Source organism: Pelecanus crispus, chromosome 10 (genome assembly GCF_030463565.1).
Source record: "Pelecanus crispus isolate bPelCri1 chromosome 10, bPelCri1.pri, whole genome shotgun sequence".
NCBI classification, from domain to species: Eukaryota; Metazoa; Chordata; class Aves; order Pelecaniformes; family Pelecanidae; genus Pelecanus; species Pelecanus crispus.
This window is the reverse complement of record NC_134652.1, coordinates 18,975,958-18,999,738: the sequence shown is the minus strand read 5'-3', so window position 1 is coordinate 18,999,738 and position 23,781 is coordinate 18,975,958. Positions and strand designations below refer to the sequence as shown.

The following is a 23,781-nucleotide window of genomic DNA, read 5'->3' as shown; positions in this document are numbered from 1 at the left end:
GGCACGGCACGGCGCTGCCGGCCACGTTGCCGCCGCCGCCCCAGGCAGGCCGGCTCCGCGGCGGGAGGGCTGCGCCTCGGCGCGGGTGCCCCCCCTGCCCCGCCCGGAGCCCCCCAGGCACCCCCTCGGGCCAGCCCTTCCCGCCGGCCGGGGAAGGCAGCGAGCCCCGTCCCGGGCCCTCCCGACCGGGGAGCGTCCCAGCCCCGCTCCGCAGGCCCCGCCGCCCCGGACTGCAGCGGCAGCCGGGCCGGAGGGGGGATCCCGCAGCCCCCCGGGCCGCACCCCGCCGTCGGGGCCGCCCGGCCCCCCGCCCGCCTGCCCCGGGGGTGAATCACCAAAGCGCCGGGACCTGTACAGGTCCCAACGAAACCCGCTCCGAGGCGCGTCCCAGTGCGTGGAATTAAACGGCAATACGGGCGAGGTTTATATTACTGTATTTAGACCGTCAATAACTTAAAAATACAGCGAAATTGTACACTATTTTTACACGTTCCATTTGGTTTGTACTTGTTAGACATTCTCTTTGTGTCTGAGATAGCCAGGAGGGGACAGTGCGAAGAGACGAAATGCTGATCGCTGGGATGGGTCTGGCGGCAGAAAGCGCATACTGACAAACAGATGCGGCACGAAACTAACAGTGGCAAATCTATTCCTTACTGCAACCTGGGGAAAAGAACCCGGGATCTTAGAAAAGTACAGTTAGAAATAGTAACCCTGAGGAACAAAACGAAACAAAACAAAATGTCACATTATAAAGAACTCAAATGGTTATTTACATTCACAACCTCAAGATTAAACCCTTTTGGAGAACAAAGCCTATAACCCCTAATGCTAAATAAATATCAAGTCTAGTTCTCAGGTAGTTTTCAAAGGTACTAAAAATCAGAAGATCTTTTTCATACCTCCAGACTACAAAATCTGGTATACAAAATTATGTCCCATCACTTTAAGGCTAATATACATTGAATGCAGGAAAATGACAGGCGGCATCTGAAACGCAAGTATCTCAATGCTTAAAAAACATTAAATTAGGATTCATCCAGAAAACAGCAACTCAGGGATCATTTCTCGAATAATTCCTACCGGGAGCAAAATTTTGGACACCATGTCTGCAGATAGTTAAATAACGTATTTACAGTTCAGCTGTTCCATGTACAATAGGATTGAGCTGGGTTTTATTGTACAGTTTTGTTTTTTTCACCATTTGTTTACAATATACAAAATAGTATTCGATCCGTTAAAAATACGTACAAAGAATTGTTTGCTGAAGACCCCGTGTACAAACCATCTGCTGCATTTTATCTTTACTCCGTCAAATGAACGTCCTAACTGGTATCACTGTTTGCTTAGTAGAAATAGTGGCTGAGAAATACCTCTTGGCGCGATGAGATACCGTCGATTTAACAGGCCTATGTGTGCTGGGACATACCATTCACTAAACTCCTAAGTTGCTTTACTACAGTCTCTATTAGCTTCTGCTTGTCACGATCATTCTTCCTGAACTGTGCAAAAATGTTATTCTTTTTGCTGGAGTCTTTCATTCTGGAAGAATAAAAAAGCAAATGACACAGACACATTAGAAACGTAATTTGAAAAGGAGAAAACCTGACTATTTGAATAGGCTTACTTTTGTTCCTCTTTTGATCTGTCTGCTAATAAGAACTGAAAGATTACAAAACCTGTTATCTATGCATTCTTAAATTAAACTTCCACAAAGCAGAACTCATTTTAACAAATATTACTTCACAAATTGCCTGTAAGTATTAAGCAAGTATCGCTTCGGCAGGAAACTGGCCCTACCAACTGCGTTAGGAGGAAGCAAACCAGAAAACCCGCTGGTATCCCCTGCTTCCACGGTAAGCTCAGAACGGGCGTGTTTTGTTCACCGCCAAATCACCCGATACCGTTACTGCTACTCTCCCGTATCAACGGACTTAAAAACGAAATTCGGGAAGTTCAATAAATTGAAGCAACAAGATTTTGTAACAGCACAGGCGATACGTACCCTCTGTGAACTCTGCAAAATCCGCATTCATCGCAGGCAGGAGAGGAGAGAAAACACCGTTAGAAAACGCCTTTAAATCAGAGTGTATTTGGATGCCGTTTTCAAAAGCAGGTTGATGCTCGGCCGGCGGCAACGCGCCCTCCCTCAGCCCGCCCTCCCCAGCCCACTCGCCGGGCCGCCCGACACGCTCGCACCGGCTTTGCCGCGGCGGAACCCCACGCGTTTCCCTTCCCTCCCGCGGCAGCGCGGGCGGCCGCCAGCTGCCACCGGGGCTCCGGCGCGGCCCGCGGCTCCCGGCAGCGGGACGGCGACGCGCTGCCGCCGGGCTCCGCCGCTGCCGGAGGGCGGCCCCGGCCCCGGCCCCGGCCCCGGCCCCGCAGCCGCGCCGTGGGTGCCAGGCTCGGAGCGCTGCGGCGCCCGGCCCTGCCCCGCCGGCCCCGGCCCCCGGCCCCCGGCCCCGCACTTACTTCTCCAGGAGCGTGAGGGCCGTGCTCGGACTGACCCGCAGGTACTTGGAGGTGGCCTGCCCGTAGTCAGCCAGGTAGGTGGACCAGTCCCACACCATGAAGAGGTCCAGGAGCTGGCGGGGAGAGGCGGGTGAGGGAGCGGCTCTGCGGGGCGGAGGCGCCCGGGCCCGGCCGCGGCCCCGCCACCTGCCCGCGGCTCCCGTCAAGGCCTGCTCGCCGCCCTCCGTGCGCTGCGAGGCGGCGGCGCAGGTCCGGGCCGGGTGTGTGTGTGGGGGGTGTGTGTGTGGGGGGTGTGTGTGTGTGGGTGTATGCGCTAAGGGCGTCACGCTTTGCCGCTTCGGGAGCTTGCTTTACCGTGGGGAGGGAGACGAGGACACTCGTGTCTGCTGCTGCTCACAGCAATTTAAACCGGAGGTTCAGGTAGTCTCAACTGGGTTAAACGAGCCCTGCTGCGCTCTCCGTGCTGACTGATCCCCGTGACTCAGCCCCAAGCCCTGGGCACACTTCTGGCCCAAACCAACCCCAAACGCTTAAATGGGGGAACAAAAAGCCTCCAAACGCAGCCCTGCGTCTGGCCACGGTTTCGAGTCGGGCACTGGCTCACAATCTCGGAGCTGCTGCTCAGCAAACCAGCCTGCTTTCACAAGCAGACGCGACGCCTGTCCTCCAGCAGCCAGTACCCTCGCAGCCCTCAAGGCCTAATTCCCCCTCCGCCATGACGGGTGCGGGCCAGGCGCTGCCAGGCGCCCAGCCCAGGCTGCCCGGGGCCAGGGCACAGGCGGCCCCGCTCCGTGGAGCTTTTCCCACGGCTACCTGCGGGCTGGCGGGCCCCGCGCCCGTTGACATCAATGGCGGGGTGTCCCGGCTTCCCCCCGCGTCTGAGGGCCGGCCTCATCCTGCCGCAGAGGGCTAACGCGGGCTTGTCCTCGGGCCGCCCGCTGTTAGCCAAACCTACTGTTAAAATAAGCACGGGGAACCATTAGCAACACTTTGCCCTGGCTCGCAGTGCCCATGGCTGCTCCGCTGAGCTGGGTCCCGACTGTCACCTAGAGCCCCTGCTTGCCTGGAGGCCTTGCTATGCCAGTAAGCCCTGGAAAAGTGGGACGGAACAGGATTTTCTGTAAACACAAACACTTTAAGAAACATAACTGACTACTGCAGGTCGTACCATTTTACTATTTAAATAAAGAACCCTTTTCAGTTTAAATATTTGCTTCTGCTAAGCCAGACCAGAGCTGGTACAGCTGGCAGAGCTGCAGCAGGCGCCCGCTCCTCTGACTTCTCGGGGTACGCTAAGAGCAGGACTTCACCTCTGACAGCCTTGTCTTACTCAAACTTTGCAGTCTGAGAAAACATCACAGGTCTCCAGTAATACTCATCCCCAAAAGTCTAATACCAACTTAATTACAAAATAAAAGAATACACATGGACCTCACAGCTTCAAATCTATATGCTTTTTTTCCCTCCAATTTTTTCCACTTCCTAACCCCCTTCTTATTTTCAAATAAAGCATCTAATATAAATACATTATTTTCTAATTAATTACTCCTTACGTATATTTGTAGTATAGTCTTTTATGAATACACAGTAACATTTCCTGGCTTTATAATGGGCCTCTGCCACAGTTACTGCTCTGTCTTTCCAAAGTCCTCCAGGGACCATTACAACCCTCAGTGACATCTAGATTTTACATTTGGCTATCTCCTTTGGGTGCAAGGTGTATAAAAAGCAAGGAGGCTATTTCATTTGCTGCTTACTACATATTCATGATAGCTGTCAAGGTCAAATGCAAATAGTTCTTTCTCACAATGCCTTTCTCAGGATGGGCACCATCAATTCTCCTACTGAGCTGGAGAGAAGAGAACACGCCTTTAGTCACTAAGCAAACAGGCTTGGGAAGGCTCTGATAACTCAGGAATTAGTGGCATTTGTGAAACCCATGGCCTCAGTTGCTGCTGCATGTTACTCATCATTTCTTATTACCTGTGTTACAACAGTCGGTAGTGCCCAGTCCTCATAGAGGCTGTACGACATATTCAAAAGCACGATCGAAAGAGCAGCAAGACAGGACAAGCAGACACGCAACACAAGTTGGGAGGATAAAGCTGACAACCACAGGAACCCAAACTGTATAATCTGGAGACCTCACGTTCCCTCTCTCTGACAGAGAAGCAAACAGAATGCATTAATAAATTACCACTAATAACAGTGCCACTTGTCACGGGCTCCACATGGCAGATGGTCCTTAAGAAAGGACCGTGCCAATGCTCCTGCAGCAGTTGTGTTCAGTAAATCAAAGGTGAAAGATTTCATTCCTTATCCCTATTGTAACATTAAAATTGAGGATTCTGGGTAAATCCTAAACAACCCTGAAGCTCTGTATCCTGTTAGCAATGTGCAGCCCAAAGCCATCGATGACTGATACAATTACAGTGCTCACAAGTTCAAACAAACTTTCCTGCCAATATCGCACGAGCGATTTTCATACCATACTTGCACTGTTTGAATCAACGGTCTGATTGTGTCGCGGCTCTGGGACATTTCAGTGATAGCGATGGCTGGGGTGGAAGATTACACCTCATTTGTCACCTGACCAAACACAGGTAGGCATGTAGAGCTCTAAACAGACCATGGAGTCCATTGCTTTTCAACACATGAGGTGAAACAATGTCCCAAGAGAACATGAAGCACATTCTGTGCTCTCTAAGACTGTCCTGCCTCTGAAGAGTGAACACCCTGAGAGATGCTATCGGCAAGGGGGATGTACCCAGAGCCCCTTCCCTGCTCCACACTTGGTCCAAGAGCTGCAGACAACCGGCCTCATGCTAATAAATCTCCTAAGTTAAGGCAGCTGTCATGACATATGGCAGGCAACACGAAGGACCAGGGACATGCAGTCAAATGACACATGCAACCCAATCATAGCTCCCTCCCCTCCTTCTGCACACGTGTTCAGGGGCTGCAGTGTGACAAACGTGCCCTGCTGCTGGAGTAAACGCGACAGAGCTGCAGACACTGCTGGAGACCGGACTGCTGCTGTGCACAATTATGCATTGTGCGTTTTGTCCCCCTCACAGCTGCAGTTCTGCACTGTGGCATATTGCTGGACATAATGGGCTTTGACAGCACGTACTGTACGCTGTGGGTGGGCAAGAGCTGCCTGGTGTGCAGCTCTTCGGATCTGTGTCCTGGCCATTCATATCACCTGCATCTGACTTGGCACTTGGCGGATGTACAGTCAATGCAGGCACTTTGCGAGGGGAGCAGGTTGGCGAGCAGCCAACGGCAGCAAGGACAGTCTAGCAGAAATGAGCTGCTGGTCCCAGGACCATCACACATGTATGAGAAATAACTTCAATCCACCCATACAAAGCTTCCCTCAAGCGCAGCCCCAAATTCACCTTCGCTCCTGCAGCCATGCTGCAGAGGTATCGACCCTACAGTCTGCTTCAACTTCTGCTACTCTGTTCCTTCCTGATTTACACTGCCTTTTGCTAAAAAAATATGTGCCTTATTTAAATGAAGCACTTGAATTCCTCTTCCTCGTATAGAAAGACTTCTATTAAAGTGGGACTGTCTTGGCCACAGGCATATGATCTGGAAGACAGCCCATCCATTCAAAGATGCAGAAAAGTATTTGGGCTACTCATGTGATTTGAACATACTCTTGGAAAGACAAACCTGATAATGCAGCACTGGCCTATCTAATCCTTTGGTAGATTATTTTTAATACATAAAATTATTGAAAATAAGAGAAAAGCATGCAGCTGCAAGAAGTCTGTTGTTTAATTAATGCAAACAGATAGCTACATGAAATTCATCATGAAAACTTGGCCAACTCTTCCATAGAGGAGAAAAAATCCACCCCAATTTTTCCCCTATATTTTTGCTGTATTTTCATTCACAATAGATGCGTATTAAAATAATTTTATAATGTGACAGGGACTAGGTGTGTGTAAAACCACAAGGAGAGGGAACAGCCTTTGGTAATGTTACACAGTACTTAAGGTGAAGATATCATGGAAATACTTTGTGGATTTGGCTTGATGTGCTGACATGAGTCATACTACAGAGATGTAATATGTGGATTTGTTTAGTTCCACTGAAATGAAAGAAGGTTATAATTCTCTGCAGTTCTAAATACTGTGATTACTACTAATGTGGAAAAAGAAAAATTGTATCAAGGACAAGTCTAATTGTAAAAGCGTTAATTTTGCCAAACAGATTATCAGCTACAATTAAAAAAAAAAAAACAAACCCAAACACAACCAAGATTTAGGGGATTTAAGTTCAGGTGAGCTCACCCCACAGCTTCTCAGTTGTGAAGCATGAAGTACAGGAGAACTTGCTGGTTCTGTGACACTAGTTCTTATTGTGGTAATTAGAATCAACCTATTAAAGGCCAAATTAAAGCAACATTTCCCTACTACTATTTTATCCACTAAAACTGTTGCTATTACCGAGACAATAACTGAAAATCAGACATTGTCTAGCAAGGAATGGTCCACACTGACATGCGCTGTAGTAAAATACGTGCACAGAGTAGGTCCTGGCAATAAATATTTTCCTGCCTCAAAAATCAATCAAAATCCACACAGTGTAGCACCTCACACTGGTGCTGCTGGCTGTGACTTCTTCAAGGTTAGAATGTGCATCATTTGCCTTGAAATTACAATAGGGAAAGTGTTTGTTTTGCACATGCATCTTTCCAAAGTCAACATGTACGGGAAATACTTCAAACTGGACAGAAAGGCAATCTCTCATGCTACTCTCCGGGTCTGGAGGCAGTGCAGACCATTAGTTGTTGGTTAGCTGCTCAGCCCCACCTAAGGAGTCACCCGAGAGTGCTCTGTCAGAACCAGCTTATAATGTGGCTGAAACCCTGTGAAGCACCTGATAAACTAGATATATATACTCTGCTATGCAAGAACAATGGCACTGTTGTACTCCCTTTATCCCGTAACAACCATGAAAAATAAGAATAAGCTGAGACAGGCAACACCATACCTGAGAATTTCATAATGAAGCAGAGTATGTTTCCCTAGGAGCAAGGGAACAGATCTTCAAGCCCTTCTGATTAGGAATAACTACCAAAAGAGTTTGCAGAGAAGCGTGTGCATCTGCGTATGTGCATTGTTAGCAAAAAAGAAAGGAACATGGGAAAAGCTTTATCCTTTCTAGTATACCAGATGGAGTGTTCAATAGACTGTCCACTTACTTACAAGATAGATGGGGTACACACTTCGGCTTTATTTAGATTTGCCTCTTCTAAAGGTGTGATAGAAGGGAAACCTTTGTCCAACATCTTGGGACCATCAAGGCCGATGATCAGAGAGCAGCATGCTCCTTTTACTGTATATGAAACAGTGTTGTCCTCTCAAACCACCACATTATCAGTCATGTATATACTTCTAACATTATAGATAACTTGAGGCCTTTGGTTGCACTTCTACACTTGCATTGTGAATGGTGCCCTACAATACGCTGATATTCTAACTTTTTGTTCCTGTCTATTTATTTTCTAAATTCCTTTTATGTATCTAACATAAGCTCTTTCTGCTCAAAACAAGCACCACTTGGGAAAAAAAGGTGTTTATATATACTTACATAAAAGGTCACAGTCATCTCTTACATTATACAGATAACGCTGCTGTTTAGAAGCACTTTTATTTTGCTGTTAGAAGACTTTTATTTTAAACTCAACAATCTTATTGTAAAAGGTACTAACTACTTTTCAGTTAAAAGAGGTTCTACTTTAAGACCTTGATAGCTAACGGGCTTGGTTAACACAAAACATTACAATATTGATGCCACAGGGTGGGAAAAAGGTCTTAAGATTTTAGGGACAGGATTCTGGTTTCAAATAGGGCACTTGCCACCTATTCTTCAAGTTCAGAATTCTTGCCTTTGACCAATATCTAGGTGACATGACCATGTTTGGATAGAAATTAATGGCAATCATTGCTCAGTAAAGCTTTGTCTTTTATTACCTAAAGTCCTGAGTAGCTCAGCCGTTAGTCCCGTATTTAGGCCATCTTGTAATTACGTGAGAATTTTGTGCACTGGGAACCGCTGGAATCAACCATCCGGCCCTTTCAATGCTGTTTCAACCTCTTGTCACATCCTCAAATATCATACAGATGCCCCTTCCTTTTTACTTTTGGGCAACTGTCAGGAATAATCTTAGAAGAGAACGCAACTTTGGGAACTAGCTATCCATAGAGTCAACAGAGGGGCTTCACAGAAGGAAATGGGGGCAGTGTCCATTAGACAACACTAAGCATGTTGGTTATACTAGAAAAAAATGTAATTTTAAATTATCAAGGTAGCTTAGTACAAGTTGGAATAGTGCTGTTTTCCCTTCTGAAGTATCAAGAGCGTCAGCAAATAGCTTTGATTGTACAACTAGGTACAACCAAATGAGTTGTTGTACACTTAATATCCTGCTTACCTATCTGTAAAGCCAAATATTCCATCAAAAGAAAAGTAATACTTTTAACGTGCCACTGTCATTTATGTCCTTCTGGCCCACTCTCCTTGCTCACAAGCCGAATATTTCTTATGCTAAACAGTTTATTAACCCCTAATCACCCAGTTGCTTCTGGACTTGATTGCATGTGTAATTACCTTTTGTCAGGTACAATTTGCCTGATAAACATGTCAGAACACTTGCTGCTTAGTCTGTTGAAACAGATAAATGCTGTCTTTCCACAGCCTTGGGGCATAATTAACAGGGAAAAAAAAGGCAGTTATAAAAACACACAGAAGCTGATTCAGTGAGGCAGGAGCTCACAGCATGCAGCCCGCCAAGACCCACTGCCTGGCCCGCTATGCTTGCCTGAGCGCTTATTGAGTTCCAGCCTGCTGTGACAGGGCAACAGGGGCAGCCCGCAAAAATTGAGATTTAAAGTAGGTTTCCACGTGAACTTCAAAAAAAGAGTGGGATGATGCCTGTTTGGAAAAAAAAAAACCAACAAAGTGAAGCAGCAGATAATGATATCGGTAGAGTCCCTGTCATCGTTACGTGTTATACACTCAAGTAGACTCTCTGGGATAGGACCAGGAGGTGAAAAATTAGAAGGCAGAGAAAAAAAAACAGGAAAAGCAAAAAGGGCAAGATTAAAAAAAAAAATACTTTGTGGCATTCTTGGGCTCAGTTGCTTCTGATTTCTGCCCTGTAGTGTTTGCAGGTTATGTACCCATGCACTACGGGGAGTGCAAAAAAAGAAATCCTTACCTGACCTCTGGATAACCCAAACAGGAGATTAGCCCATTTCCAAGCAAAGCAGGTTGTCACACTGTTAGGCCAATTGCTTCTATTGACACTTTGCATAAACATCTTACAGAGGGTGATCAGAAAGGACTGTTATGCCATTAACGCTCTTTTTATTTTTTTATACCTAAGCCTTACAGAATAAAGGCCTTTCTGAGTAAGGGATAACAAAAGGGTCAAAAGGTCACAAACATTCTTTTAAGTACGTAAAAATCGGGGAAGTTTAGATTCATTGAAAAGTGCAAATTGGAACTTTTTTTGCATGTTGTGACATTCCAGCACGCTCAGCTTTTTCTAATTTCACTTTTAGAAATTCATTAATCTACTTAATTGCGCATTTTTACTTTTAAGCAAGAAGATGCTACAATCTTCATTTTAGGAAATAGCAAGCTGTCTAATCTTCCCAGCTAATCAGTAATCTAAATAGATTTAGACATTACCATTAAAATCCTCATGTGGAACAGTGTAAAAATATATAGAATTTTTTCTTGAGGTGGTATGACCGAACAGTCTTTCACATAGAGTTTTCACCAATAACTTACACAGCGTATGGTTTGCACTGCGTACAGCAAAATATTCTATATTTTCCTTTGTTTTGTTTTTGCTTTGATCAGAGATGGAAACAATCTCCCTTTAATAGTATAAAAGCCACCTGCTGGGCACCACAGACTACAGCTAATTGGTAAATTCTTTGAAATTTAGATATAATGGATTTTGACCTCTTTAATTAAAAAAATCCCAAGGCCTAGAATACTGGTGAAGTCTTCTGGGAAATGAACAGTGCCAAGCATATACGACTGCAAGCTATGCCGAATCTTTTCTTAGCAGAGAATACAGAAATAACATTGCAATTTTTTTCCTTGAGGATGCGTGGCTTTTGACCTAGAAAAAAAAGCCCCATGACGGTTAGCTACGTATCGTTTAAGTCATTAAGATAAAGGAATAGCAAATATATTAATATTTCAATTATTACTATTTGTATTGGGGTTTGGAGCTAAAAAGCTCCCAAGATGAAGGGGACTTCTTCATTTTAAGCACAGTAAACTCACAAAAGCCACTCACAAATGTCCCACTCCTCAACATTTTGACCCCAAGGAGCTCACGCTGTACCTATATACACCTTTTATTCAGAAGAACAAATGGGTTTGATGACCGAAGAGGAAACCTGTCAGCCAGAATCATTGTTGTTTCGTAATTTCTGACATAATGTTAATCTTTCAGTGGAGCTATAATCTCATCGGTTTGTGAACTCTGAGGCAGCGCTGTCTTCCTTTCGTTAAAACATTTATTTATACTCTGCCCAGCATAATGGGGCCATGGTCCATGACTGGGACTCACAGGCACTGCAGTAACACAGCTACACAATGACGACACTTTCTTTTTAGTCTTTGCTTATGTTTCATGCACAAGTACACATGCATATACATTACACAGGTATACACTTATTTCCAACGAATTAACAAAAAACCCCTGCACAAACACGAAGATAACACCCTGAGTCGTTCACCAAATGTTACCTCCCTGTTTATTAAAGCATGCACACCATGAAAGCACTTGCTAGATTGGAATTAAAACGTCAAGGACCAGAATCAGAACTGGACAAAGACAAGTCTTGTTCACTTTAAACACTTCCTGGTTGCAATGGAACAACAGAAGTATTTCTAATAGAGATATCTAAGTCCAGCTTACAGGGAAAAAAGACAGAGTTTGCTAACTGTAGAATAACACTGCACCAACCAAATGCAATTATCACTTCATCAGCTGGTGTTCGTTACTGCTGACAAATATCTTGTTAGCCTGGTTAGCAAGTCTGCCTGCCACTTGCCAAAATATTTTGTTTTGTTTACTCCTGGTGACTTATTTTGTGAATGTGGTGAATTTTAAAATCCCCCCTACCGATCACATAACTGGAATAACACACATTGGTCTTGTATTTCAAAGTGTAAATTGATCTCTTGATCTGTGAATGTCTCCCTATAGTTTATGCTACCCTTTTTCTGGATTGGTATAACAAATGCATTTTCAAAGTGATGTTATGGGGACTTAGCTATGCAATTCCCATTAGTGTCAATGGGGGTCGCAGGCTAAATTCCTAGGCAATGCTTTGAAAACTGAGCCCTGGATTTTCAAAGGAAGGATAGTTTGTGTTAGAAAGGCAGTGCCTTTCAGGCTTTAAGCCACTGCATTAAAACGCATTTTTTTGTTTTTTTGTTTTTTTAAAAAGCACTATGCATTTAGAAATTGTGCCTAAATTGGGGACATCTAAATGTTCACAAGAATGAAAAAGTTTTATATTTCAGTGCTTCCATCTGTTTCAAATTTATAAGTGAAAATCCTATCTGTCACTATCATGAATGTTGCGATACAATCTTTAACACATTTGTAAGTGTATAATGTATAAACTCAGAGGTTATGACAGCTGAACCACTGGGAATTGTTATGTTAAGAAAAAAACAGAAGTTATTTGTGTTCAATTAAGTCCTTTATAACCTAAGTTCTCTGAAAGGGCAGAATTCTTTCCTAAAATCTGGACTTTGAGGTATGCTCTGAGAGATGGCTGGTCGTCTTGTATTCATGAGCAAGCCCAAAGACATTTTTTTATTCTTTGGCACTTCAAATGAACTTAGGCCTGCCTTCGAAAGAAAATGCTTGCTGTTGGAGTCATGTGAACAAGCTTGTTGTTGTTACCATAACCAGAAAAACACTCACAACGTATAACTTTTACAAATCCCATTAAAACTTCAAGCAGACCACGATGTAACATCTGAATATAGTCACTGAAAAACAGTCACTGAGGCAAATATAAATAGCTAGGCCCTATGCAATGCACAATATAGCAACAAGTAATACCTCTTCAAAGAAGATTTGTTTAATTACAGTGCAAATGTTTATTATGAAGTGTGTTGTTGTTCATCATTAAAGAGTAAGCTGGACTAGTAGCAAAAGAACCGTCTTTTGAGTCTAGAAACAGGGAAGAGTTTGAAAAGCAGGAGCCTGGCAGACTGTCAGGCTCCAGAGGGCACGGGCTCGGGCCAAATTGCTCCTGTCAAGCCCGTTAGCCCGTACACGAAGTCCCTTTAGACAAAGCATAAAACTATGTCAATGGTAAAATTTGTGTGGATTAAAAATTGTGTATTATGCAATGCTCAGGTCATTCACCATTTGTTTTTGTTTTTGAGCTTCTGACACAGAGGCGTACAGGCTCAAACAGCACACAGGGGTGACAAGTGCAGCCCCCCAGAACAGGACATCTGCCTCTGACCTGAACAACACTTTGAAAATAGAGTTTCAGCTGTTAAAATTATGAAGCATTTAATATAGCACAGTTAAATTTAAGCTATCGTTTTCACTTGGCTTCCCGTTTGTTTTTTTTTTTAAACACAGGTTTGCCAGTAGTACTTAAAACATTGAAATTTACCAAAACCATTATTAACTGAAAAGACAATTTTTACAGTTTAGTTTATTTAAGATTAAATTTTCTATAAGCATTTTTTTCAACTGCACAAGACTTATAACAGGCTTGCTTTAAACTATTTGCTCATCTATGAAATAATTCCACACATGATGTGGCACAGTACCTTAAGTTTCTTAAGGATTAAAACTGTATCATTTGTCTCAATCCCTCCTGTAAAAATCCATTTGAGATGTTTCACTAAAAAGATGTATTCAAAAATTTCAAAATCTAATGTTAAAATTAGATTTTAACCACCTTCTCTGGTTTAGAGAAGGTGGCACTAATTAAAAATCATCTAACTTGGTGTAACTGGAATAATATTTAAACACAAAGCATGTTCACTTCAACTTCCATACTATGTCCTCCAATTGAACACTCTTGTCCGATCTGTCATATTTAATATTTAGCAGGATCCACATGAATAACTCTAGATGCCTGCAGTATCACCAGAGGTCGGTATATATGCTCTACCACAAAGTCATTATCTGACAAATGCTGTTTTGAACTAACTAATCCAAACTGTCCTTGTAATACAAGCACATCTAATCCATAAAGTCAGGCTGCTGCACCCTAGAACTACATATCCATAGTGGTCTGCCCAAGTATAATTACAGCTCCAAGTTTAAATTTCAGTCCGATTACTGCCAGAATTGAAAGAAGGAGTTATAGATACACAGCCCTGGCATGCGAATGTAAACTGATGCCTATGGGAAGACAAGTAAGCATGGCACAGCTCCACGGCATCAGCCTTGTGCTCACAGAGGAGGCGAAGGCTTCAGCTCTTTGTGTGAAGCTCCAGCTCACTGAATTGACCCAGGAAGCTGCCAACCTGGCCACTAGGATTTAGCGATTCAGTGGTAGAATGGGATATTTCCTTCTCCTAGCTTTCCAGTTATTTCTTGCCGTCTTCTGACTTGGACCAAAAACACCAGAGGAAATTACATTTAAGAAAAATACTGAAATTGCGGTGTTACAGAGATTGAGGCTTCCAACCTAACAGGAAGACATACATCAGGACTATAAGGTTTATGATCAACTCTTGAATATGCAGCATTTGGTCTCCACAGAGGTCCATCATCTCCACTGAGGAAACCTGGGGTCCTACAGCAGGTGGGGGCAAGTAGTTGGTTTCAACACAACAGTCTGATTATTTTTTAATCTATAACTTTTTTGTTTCGTTTGGTTTATTTTTAAGAATTGTGTGGTTCTCAAAAAGCTGCAGATCTAAAATAAAAAATCATATTCTTAGTGCTTCCAGATTCTTCTCTTAATGGTGGTCATCAAAGCCCTCAGCATTTTATATACAAGGCATCTCTCTGAAAAGCCTCTGCAGGAAGCAGATACAAATATAGCAACTGTTCAATAAAGTATCTCAGCTGATCTTATGTGCCAAGTTAGAATACATGGGAAGCCGCTAAAATCTAATACATAACAGGCCAGAAACCAGCACCATTTTGTTTGCATCCAGAAACAAAAATCCAATGCAATCCATAAGACACAGACACTTAGAGATGTGCTCATCATGAGTTTACTGTAAACAGATAGTTATTTCTTCCGAAGTAGTGCATTCAGGGTATGGCTGCATAACCACCCTTCATAGCAGATGAAGTTACATCCCTTAGGGAAAGCTATACTAGACCTGGGAACCACTGGACAAGGAATTCCACAATCAGTAGCTCAGGAATGTAAATATAGACAATTTAAAAGCAAAGCCAAAATCACTAGACAAAAGTTTCATATTCTTTCCCAGACAACCTTCACTTTCTTCTTCAGCTACTACATGATGTTTACTTCTACATTTATATCTATCAAACGACTCTAAAAACGTTTAGCAAATACCACAGCCATATAAAATCCTGGTACTTGTTTTTGTTTTTCTTGTCTAGATAACTTGGTTTAGCAAAGGCTTCTGAGCCCAGCAAGTTGCAGTAACAAGAAACCCGGATAACTCAGAACTTGTTTTTTGTTGTCTTTTTGCAAAAGATCTTTCTTCTCCTGCTGCTATGTTTGCAAACGTATCAGGATAAACCCTTTCTGCTTAATGTCAATAGTCCATTACTTCTTTTCTAAGAAATACCTCTTCAAGAAATTATTCTCCTTAGAAGTCGATCTTTTCCCTTTAGAATATGCCTTTTCTCCTCACTTCTCAGGTGACAATATTTTCTTAAAATGTTTTATCTGAAAAATTATTTGTTACAATTGCTCTGGAAGACAGAGTAATTCCAAACTACATGTCATTTGTAATAACTACTCTTCATATTTTAGCTCCAACAGATCCCAATATACATAGAACTTCTGCTGAGTAATGATGGCACAATTCAGCCTCTTAATGCCTCCTGCAATTTGAAAACCTCTTCCCCTGATTTTACTTGCCACTTTGAAATGTCATCCCTTTCTGGTGAGTAATCCTGTGCTAGATTCTTTTGCTTCTTAAACGAACATTATTCTCACCCTTTATTGACTGACTGCATCTATTATCACATGTAAGCAGTGTTAATCCTCTAGTAATTAACACCCTTATTAAAGTAATTTTAACTCAAAGAAGTTTAAATTGCATTATTGCTTTTATTTAATTAAGCTACGGGGACTGTTTTACACTGTCATTTGAGTTTTCAGCTTGTGCCTTTTCAATCTACCAGTTGCGCAGGTTCCCCCTGCCCCCCCAGTTACCTGTGTATTTCTGTCCAGGAATTGTTCAATATTCTGTTTCACTGTGAAATTTTTAAACTCCCCTCTGTATCAATGGATGCAAGACTTAGACACTATACTGAATATAGTACCATTCCCAAAACTATCATTTGGATGTGCATTTCAATGATAATATCAAATCCATCCTTCTGCAGGGCTCAACATCTTGTTAGTGCTTAAAATGAAAGAGACAGTTTCAATGTCCTTCTCATACACCCTAAGGAAGGACAAAGATTGTTATTTAAACTTTAGACTGGCAAAAAGAAAGGAGAATCTGAATGCACTGAATTGTACCACTTAAAAAGGCTGGCTCAGCACTTTTTCTGTTACTTTGAACATAAGTCAGGTTTTAAAATTGCATTTTTTGTGTGTCTCTACTGCATGTTCCTTTCTACGGGAAAATATCTGATGGCCTGCGTTCTCTTACAGACCTCAGGTAAGCTACTCAACTGGCATGTTTGACACAGGGTCAAAAGATGAAAACTATCTTCTGGTTTAACTGCATCATGTTACACTGTGCACTCTGGAAGAGTGTGGGCTAATTGTGTGTCCTCCTGGAACGATTTCCTGGAGGCACACCACTGAAACTGGGAAAGCTTGCATTCTCCTGGGAATAAGGCAACCTGATGGTTTCATGGACTTTATACACCATTAACTGTGTACTGAAAGTCCTTTCTTTCCTTTGGGTAAAAACATCTCTTAAAATTTCTACTGTTTAAAAAAGAAATGCTCTTAATGGGTCTCAGCATAAACTGTGGAAAATGATAAACATAGAAAGAAAAGGATAAGAACAGTAAAGTACATTTATAGAGAGGAACTGACTTTTTCTTTTTTTTTTTTTGTCCTTCATCCCATATCTTTAAAGTTCTTTTCTCACCATCATCCACTGCTTCCATCTACTCATCTTATGCCTTTTTTTTTTTTAATTATTTCTTTGCATTTCTGTTCTTAGTCATTCTTTTTTCTCCCACCGTCACTCTTTACGATTGCAAGGTCTTCTAAGTTGCACTGCTCCTTTGCTACTAATGCTCTAAGGAAGTTCTCTCCAAAAGTTTTTCTTTAGGTTCTAAAACATAAAACATATGTGAATCTTCTACTTAAACTTTTTTTGTTATTTCAATATTCTTTAAAACAGTGCAACTTGTAAGATGACAAATTGCTCCAAACGTGACACACCCATAAGAGCTACATATGTTAACATGGTCTAAGACAGTACGATATAAAACTGTGCCTAAGAACATGCTGGTTCAGTCATATTGCTTATAGTACAATTAGTTCACTTCATTCAGAAACCAGTTATTTACATAACAGTATGAAATTAAATAATTTCTTTTGCTACCTATGAGTATCTTTGTACTAACAGAAAGAAGATATGAGGGTTTCATCTCCCAGATTTCACTGACTGGAGGCAGAGAGTCATAGTAATTTTTTTTTTTTTTTTTTTTTTTTTTGTGTTTTTCAATTAGTATTTCTGCAGTGCTAAAACACCCAGCTGAAGATCAGTGTCACATTATGGTACACATTGTACAAACACTTTTGAAGATACTATTTTTTTTTTCTAAGACACTATGATCCAAATGAGTAAACATTCATTAACTACATTTCACTTACTCAAGTCCTTGCCATACTACATCTATGCAATTCCTTCTTTGTGTTGTTATTGTTCTGAAGCAGAGAACAATTCTTGTTTTCTTGTTGTAAAGATTGCTTTGATTTTACTGGGCTTTGCATTTGCCCTATAGTGACTTCCAAAGAAGAGATGGACTAACTTTCTTTTTCACAAAATAAACTAGCAAAAGGAAAAAAATGGGATATTCTGCCTGCTGCCTGTGATTGACAGATAATTTAGAGAAGGAATGGAACCTCAATATGTTGATTGATGCAACTGAAAAACTAGTGAAGGCAAATCTGTAAGGTTAAGGGGTTAGTAGTGTTGCCCAGTATATACTACATACCAGTGATACTGACAGCTTAGCTAAGGCAGGAGGATGTAAGCGATTTTGAGGCAGAAATTATTGAATACAGTAATGCAGCTACCAGTCCCATCGCTCCCTGATGGGAGACTAGGACTCAGAGATGTTAAGAGAACACAAATAACAAGTAATTTGACAGAAAACACTAATTTTCTTCTCTTGTGTTGTTCAATTAACAATGCTAATTCATTACTCATAGGAACCACATACCACCTGCAGGATTCAGAGGAAGTCCTGTGGAGCTGGGGGCTCCAAAATTGAACTCCATCCATCAGCTCAGGGCTACAGAAGGGCCCAGACACAATGGTAGAGATCCTGCAGCAACTGGCTGTCAGCAGGAAGACACTGGCTTGATATAATGTATTCACAAACTTCAGGAAAGTCATGCACCCAAATCTTCCTTCCTTGCATTTACATAATTTTTTACATGACAAATACAAAGGCAAGGATCAGATGGGGAGCAAAACTGCTAGCAGAAGAAAAATAGAGGAACTTCATTTCACTGAATAACTTCCACTGAATGGCATGTATGTCAGTGACTCAAAGAAAGCGTAAGTAGGAGTTTACAAATATAATAGGCACATGAATCAATTTCTTCTAATTCAAACAAGAGATTTGTTAATTGAGAAATTATCTGAAAGTGAACCTTCTGAATCTCTTCTACCAACAGGTCCTTCTGCAAAAGAATAAAACCTTCTCCAGGTAAAGCTTTCAGTGCTTCCTCTCATAATGTCCTTGGAAATGACTGCTTCATAGATAGTCTCCCAGACACATAGCATGCCAGTTATTGAAGAAATTTAGTATCTTGCCTAAGAAAACTGAAGCCTTTGGGTTCTGGCATTATGGACAGGGTATAACCAGGATATGCACTTCAACTACCAAGGATACACTTTTAGTGCCATTTAGGTCATGGTCTTACAGGAATTTCCTCTGTAACTGTGGGATGAGCTTTCTTGAACGGAAAGGTTTTCCACAGATACGAAGTTTTCATCATAACAGCAGCTCTGTAGGTTTTGAATGAATCTGTTAACTATTTCTAAACCTTGTCTTGTGAAAGTACTGATGACTAACAAGAAGAGCTGAAAGCTGATTAAATGTGACAGTTGGTAGTATTCAGATAGGGACTCAGATATGTCCATCTAAATAGTCTTGACAGCAGCTTTTCCCTACCTTTTTTTTTTCCCTTGGTAATATCTGCTTTGATCAACCTCTCCAGTGAAACTTCTAGTAATTTCTATGATGGTTGTGTTTACAAGCTGGAACTCCCCTACACTGCTCTAAGTAGTCAAATATTTCAGCTGCACATGACAAATGAGATCAATAAATGCCATTTCCTGTCTCGGTTCCAAAAATTGTAAATTCACCTAACAACAACAACCCCTCCCGCCTCCTGTTCAACTAAGGCTTATGTTCTTATGCAAAGGCTGTTATCTGCAGGTCTCTAAGTCAAACTGAGCCAGTGCTTCATGAGTTCTGTCATTTTCTAAACACATAGTACAGATTTCTTGTCAGCTCATCCAATTCTTGCATGTATCTGGTTTGGTAAACAGAGAACAAAGATAATTCTATCCCCTAAATGAACTAGTTTAAAGAAAAAATTATTTTCTTATTTTTGATAACTTCCATGGTTTAGGTACCTACAGCATTCTTTACTGTCAACTAGGAGATGACATTCAGTTTAAGCATTCAGTTTCACCAGATAGTCTTTTGTGCACGATCTACTCTACTTTCCTCTGGAGAAACTGGTACCTTTTTTTGCCATAGATGGAGGAGTGTATCTTGTAGTTAAATGGCCATATGTATATTGTTTTTCTTAAGTAAGGTATTGATAGGACTACTGAAGTGAAGTAACAGCATTTGTACACCAAGTTTTTAAAACCTGTTTTCAGGTATGCCCCCTCATTGTCAGTAAGCCAGGATCTTGAGCGAAAACTTGTACGCTATCAGCATGTTATTTGCACTTCTCTAATGAAAAAGGGGCATTCAGATGTTGAACTGGATGCAATCTGTTTGCACTGAATTTGATGAATGATTTAATGTCCCAAAGAACACACATGCACCTAATACCTGGCATGTGTGCTCTTAGTTCCTGGCAGTAACAGGGTAGGAATACCTACTGCCAGGAAATTACTTCCCTTCCTGCTTTGATTCTGCAAATCCTTATCAAGATAGTGTATCCAAAGCCATGCTTGTTTTTGACCCCCTGCTGCTAATTTCTGTGCATTTGTTTCCAAAGCTTCCTAATTCTTACCAGCTGGCAGGTAGAAATCCCATCTCAGTAATGAGCTGGCTCGTTTCTGTGTACAGAGCACTGATTGAGATCTTCCTCACAAATATCTATACACACAACTTGTGATCTGAGCCTACTGTGATTGCCTACAGGCTTCACAGACTCTAGTTGAAAAGGAGAAATCAAAAGTAAGGATTCAGTTGAGGAATATAAGTGCTTACAAACAAATCGTCATGTTTCTGTGAAGAATTCCCATTTACTGGTAAGAATATAGTACTCTGAAAAGACATAGTGTGTCACCTGCAAGCTGGATAACACCCATTTAGCATGCAGTCATACTCTAATACTGTGTCATTTTGAACACAGGGATGCATATGCATACTACCCCTGTATGATGCAAATACATGATATATTGAGCCTTGTAGCGTCCCTGTTCTGCTCACAGTGTGCCTCAAGCCCTCTTTCTGCTTTAGTGCAAGTCAGTTTATGGAGAAGGGGAAGGCCAGCAAGAGCGTTGCCTTCCTCCCTGAGCAAAGTGAGGGTCTATGGTCTGAAATCCAGAGAGGTGCAACTCATGTTTCATTGCTGTCTGAAATCTGAGCTCCTTTCTTTAGCTGAATAAGCAGCATTGCACTGAAAACTAGAGAAGCACAAATCCCATTACATAGCACCCTGAGGCTGGGCTTCATGTTACAGATGTAACATGTTCCTCTGCTTGTTCAGAGAAGCTGGGGAGTGCATGGCGGGGGGAAAGGGATCGGTAAGCATTGTGAAAGAGCCTCTGTGAAGATGAAAGTCTCAACAACGATTTTCCTCAGGAAGCAAAAAATGAAATATTCCGTACTACTTGCTAATTACAAATTCAAATTGTTGCCTTATGAAAGAGAGGCTTACTTTTATCTTTAAACTCTGAAGTTTTTAAGACTTTTAGGGATTTCTCCCTCTTGAAAAATCCTGATGTTTTTTTCAGTTCAAGACTATTCTCTGGAGTAGAGGCCAGGGGTGGGTGTTCCCTACTCATTTCAAAGCCTAGGCACTGTGTGGGCTGGCAGCCTGTAAAGGAAGCCACGGCACACCTTTAGAGCCCTCGACCTCCAAGAGTCATGGTGGATAGGTTTGTCAACAGGCTGCAACTTATTCTCTGAGGTCTACTGAAGGGCTCAAGAGCATTCTCCACAGGGAACACAGATGGTGAGAGCTTTGGCATGCTGCACGTTGGGGGAATCAGAGACAAGCCAGAGCTGAAATGCAGTTACTACCACAGGAAACGAATTTAAATTAAACACTGCAAACAAAACAGTGGGGAAGACTGAGCTGCCTTCAGTGGCAGACAATCCTGTGGCCAGGATTGAAGCCCAGTGATCTGTTACTCAGTTCCTACCTACAATGACTTACTTCTGAGTTTATCAGAAGGCCAGTATCATCTCTCAGTGATGAATGAGAAGCAAAGAAGGGAGAGGACTATATTAAGTACTAGAAAGAATTTTCTCCTTCAAATAAACTTACATCTCTTGCGTGCAACACTACAGTCCAGAAGGTTAGCAACGTTTCTCACCAACAATACGCCAGAAAATGCATTACGAAGTAAACGTACAAGGAACCCAAGAAACTATCAATGTAATTTCCATTATGCTTTGGAATCAAAAGAAAATGTATTATACTTTTAAATATCAGTTATCAGTTTTTAGAAGGAATACATATTGTGTATTACCAATAACTGCAGCTCATAGAATTGCTTATCCACATGCCTATTTACACACATCATGAACGAAAGTCTGACAAAATATATTTTCTAATGTTTCCATAGGACATTATTCTGTGTATTAATCACATCGATTGCATTATGACTTTATGTCTAATTTGTCTCTAATGTTAGCAAAATGTTAACAGAAATTGCTGAAAATCTTCCTAGAATCTTCTCCCATACCTATACAGAATTTACGGACCTTGTCATTCACAGCCCTTGGTCTTCCAGACTGGGGGACACCACTACCACACTGTAAACTCTGTGTTACCATGTGGGTCGAGATACTGCTATGGTGGTTGCTTAACTCCAGGGTTACCAACAGCATATGATTTTATTCACTTGAGACGGCTGCCCCATTGCACGACCAGCACTGACAGCAACTGGAGGGTATTAACAACATGTACTTAGGGCCAAAAGAACACAGATGAGACAGAGTTCTCCTCACCCCTGGCAAAATAAGGAAATTCCACAATCGTCAAGCTAGCTGAGTACTTGTCTGAGTTCAGACAGTAGAGGAAGAAGGCCTGTTTGAAACTGAAATAGTGTTCATGGCGGAGAGAAATACTAGAAGCAACTTGTGAAGTCAGAAGTGGAAAAAAGTCAACCTACATTTGCAGCTTAGGTTATAGCTCTGCAGGCAATGATTTGATTTCAAGAATAGGCATCTGTTACCACCCAGTTGGTTAAGAATCTGGAAACTTGCACTAGCAACTGTTGACCTCTCAGGCTACCAGGAGGTTATCGTTCCTGTCCACCACACACTACACTGGCTCACCAAGTAACGCACAAATTGTAAGATTCAGGCCTTTTCCTCACAGTATTTAAGTGTCCAGGACATCCAAGAAACTGCCTCACATTCCAGAACTGTAACCCTAATCTCTTTAGGCAAAAAAGAATGGATCATAACCAGGACAAAACTAATTCATGTCAGAGGCTGAGCTTCCTCAGAGACTAATTCAAGCAGGACAAACTAAGACCTGTTTACTTTTGAAGGTTAATTCCAATTGACCTAGGATCTGAATTGGTTGCAAATTTCCCTGAGTTCATTCCACCTCACTTTGGCCCACTGCACTATTTACCCAGGCTCCCTATATAGACAGTAGCAAGAGATTATCTTCAGAGTGTGATGCAGGTCGCAGGAGAGCTGGGTCATCTTCATGAGATGCCAGAGACCATTCTCTTTAAAGGAGCACATGCCACTTTGATAATCACCTTGCTGAGCTGGCCTGCCCCTCAATGGCTTTACCTAAGTGGGGTGAAAGGGTGCACATAGGTATGACCTCAGGTTATACGCTAAGACAAGTGGCACGAGGCATGACACAATTACTGCAGCTGTACCGAATGATGAAATCTATCCCAATTTTCTTAGCAGCTGCTTGCTGCTTTAGGAGCTGCTAAACTAGCTAGAGCTGCAAGTTTCTAGATGATCATGGCCATGTGATTCTCTATTACCATGCACTATGTGTGATTAGCCAAGCACACCAAGTCACCTCTGTAAGATGCTGAGATACTATGGTTATGGGAATAGCACAAAAATCTTTACTGACTAGGGTTTCTACAGATTACTAAGATCTTTAAGGAGCATGTTAAGTATGACAAGAGCATAAGAGAGGATAGTATAAGGAGAAAGAGGTGGCTTATCATAGGGGACAGTGGTATGTGCCTGCCCCTTCCTGATTCCTGGCCTTGGAGCTTCCTGCTACTACCTACTGTTCTCTTCTTCGAAGCCACTCTTTCTCATGCCAACTGTTTCGCTTTCCGTTTGCTCTTCTACTTCTGTGGATGGAAGAAGGAAAGAAGTGGGCTTGCTGGGGACAACATGCTGTCCATACATTGTCTTCAGGGAAAGACGGAGGATCAGGAACAGTTAGGATGAAAATACCTATGGCAATTCTTTTCAGAGCTGCTCCTCCCCCTGTGGTAATCATCCAAGTGTAGCTCTTC

At 42.1% G+C, this 23,781-nt stretch overlaps 1 protein-coding gene across 3 annotated transcripts in view; it reads right to left on the bottom strand.

Moving 5' to 3' along the window:
• Positions 1 to 417: 417 nt before the first annotated feature.
• Positions 418 to 23,781, bottom strand: part of EXOC6 (exocyst complex component 6) — a 99,308-nt gene continuing 75,944 nt past the window's right edge. For 2 of the 3 annotated variants that reach the window (XM_075718027.1, XM_075718028.1), the window contains 2 exons: positions 2,473 to 2,585; positions 418 to 1,542 (listed from right to left, as the gene is read on the bottom strand). In XM_075718027.1, the coding sequence (XP_075574142.1) occupies positions 1,410 to 1,542; positions 2,473 to 2,585 (246 nt within the window). In that variant the 3' untranslated portion in view covers positions 418 to 1,409. Of the gene's footprint in view, positions 1,543 to 2,005; positions 2,018 to 2,472; positions 2,586 to 23,781 lie in introns of all 3 variants that reach the window. The other variant, XM_075718026.1, reaches the window with a different exon arrangement.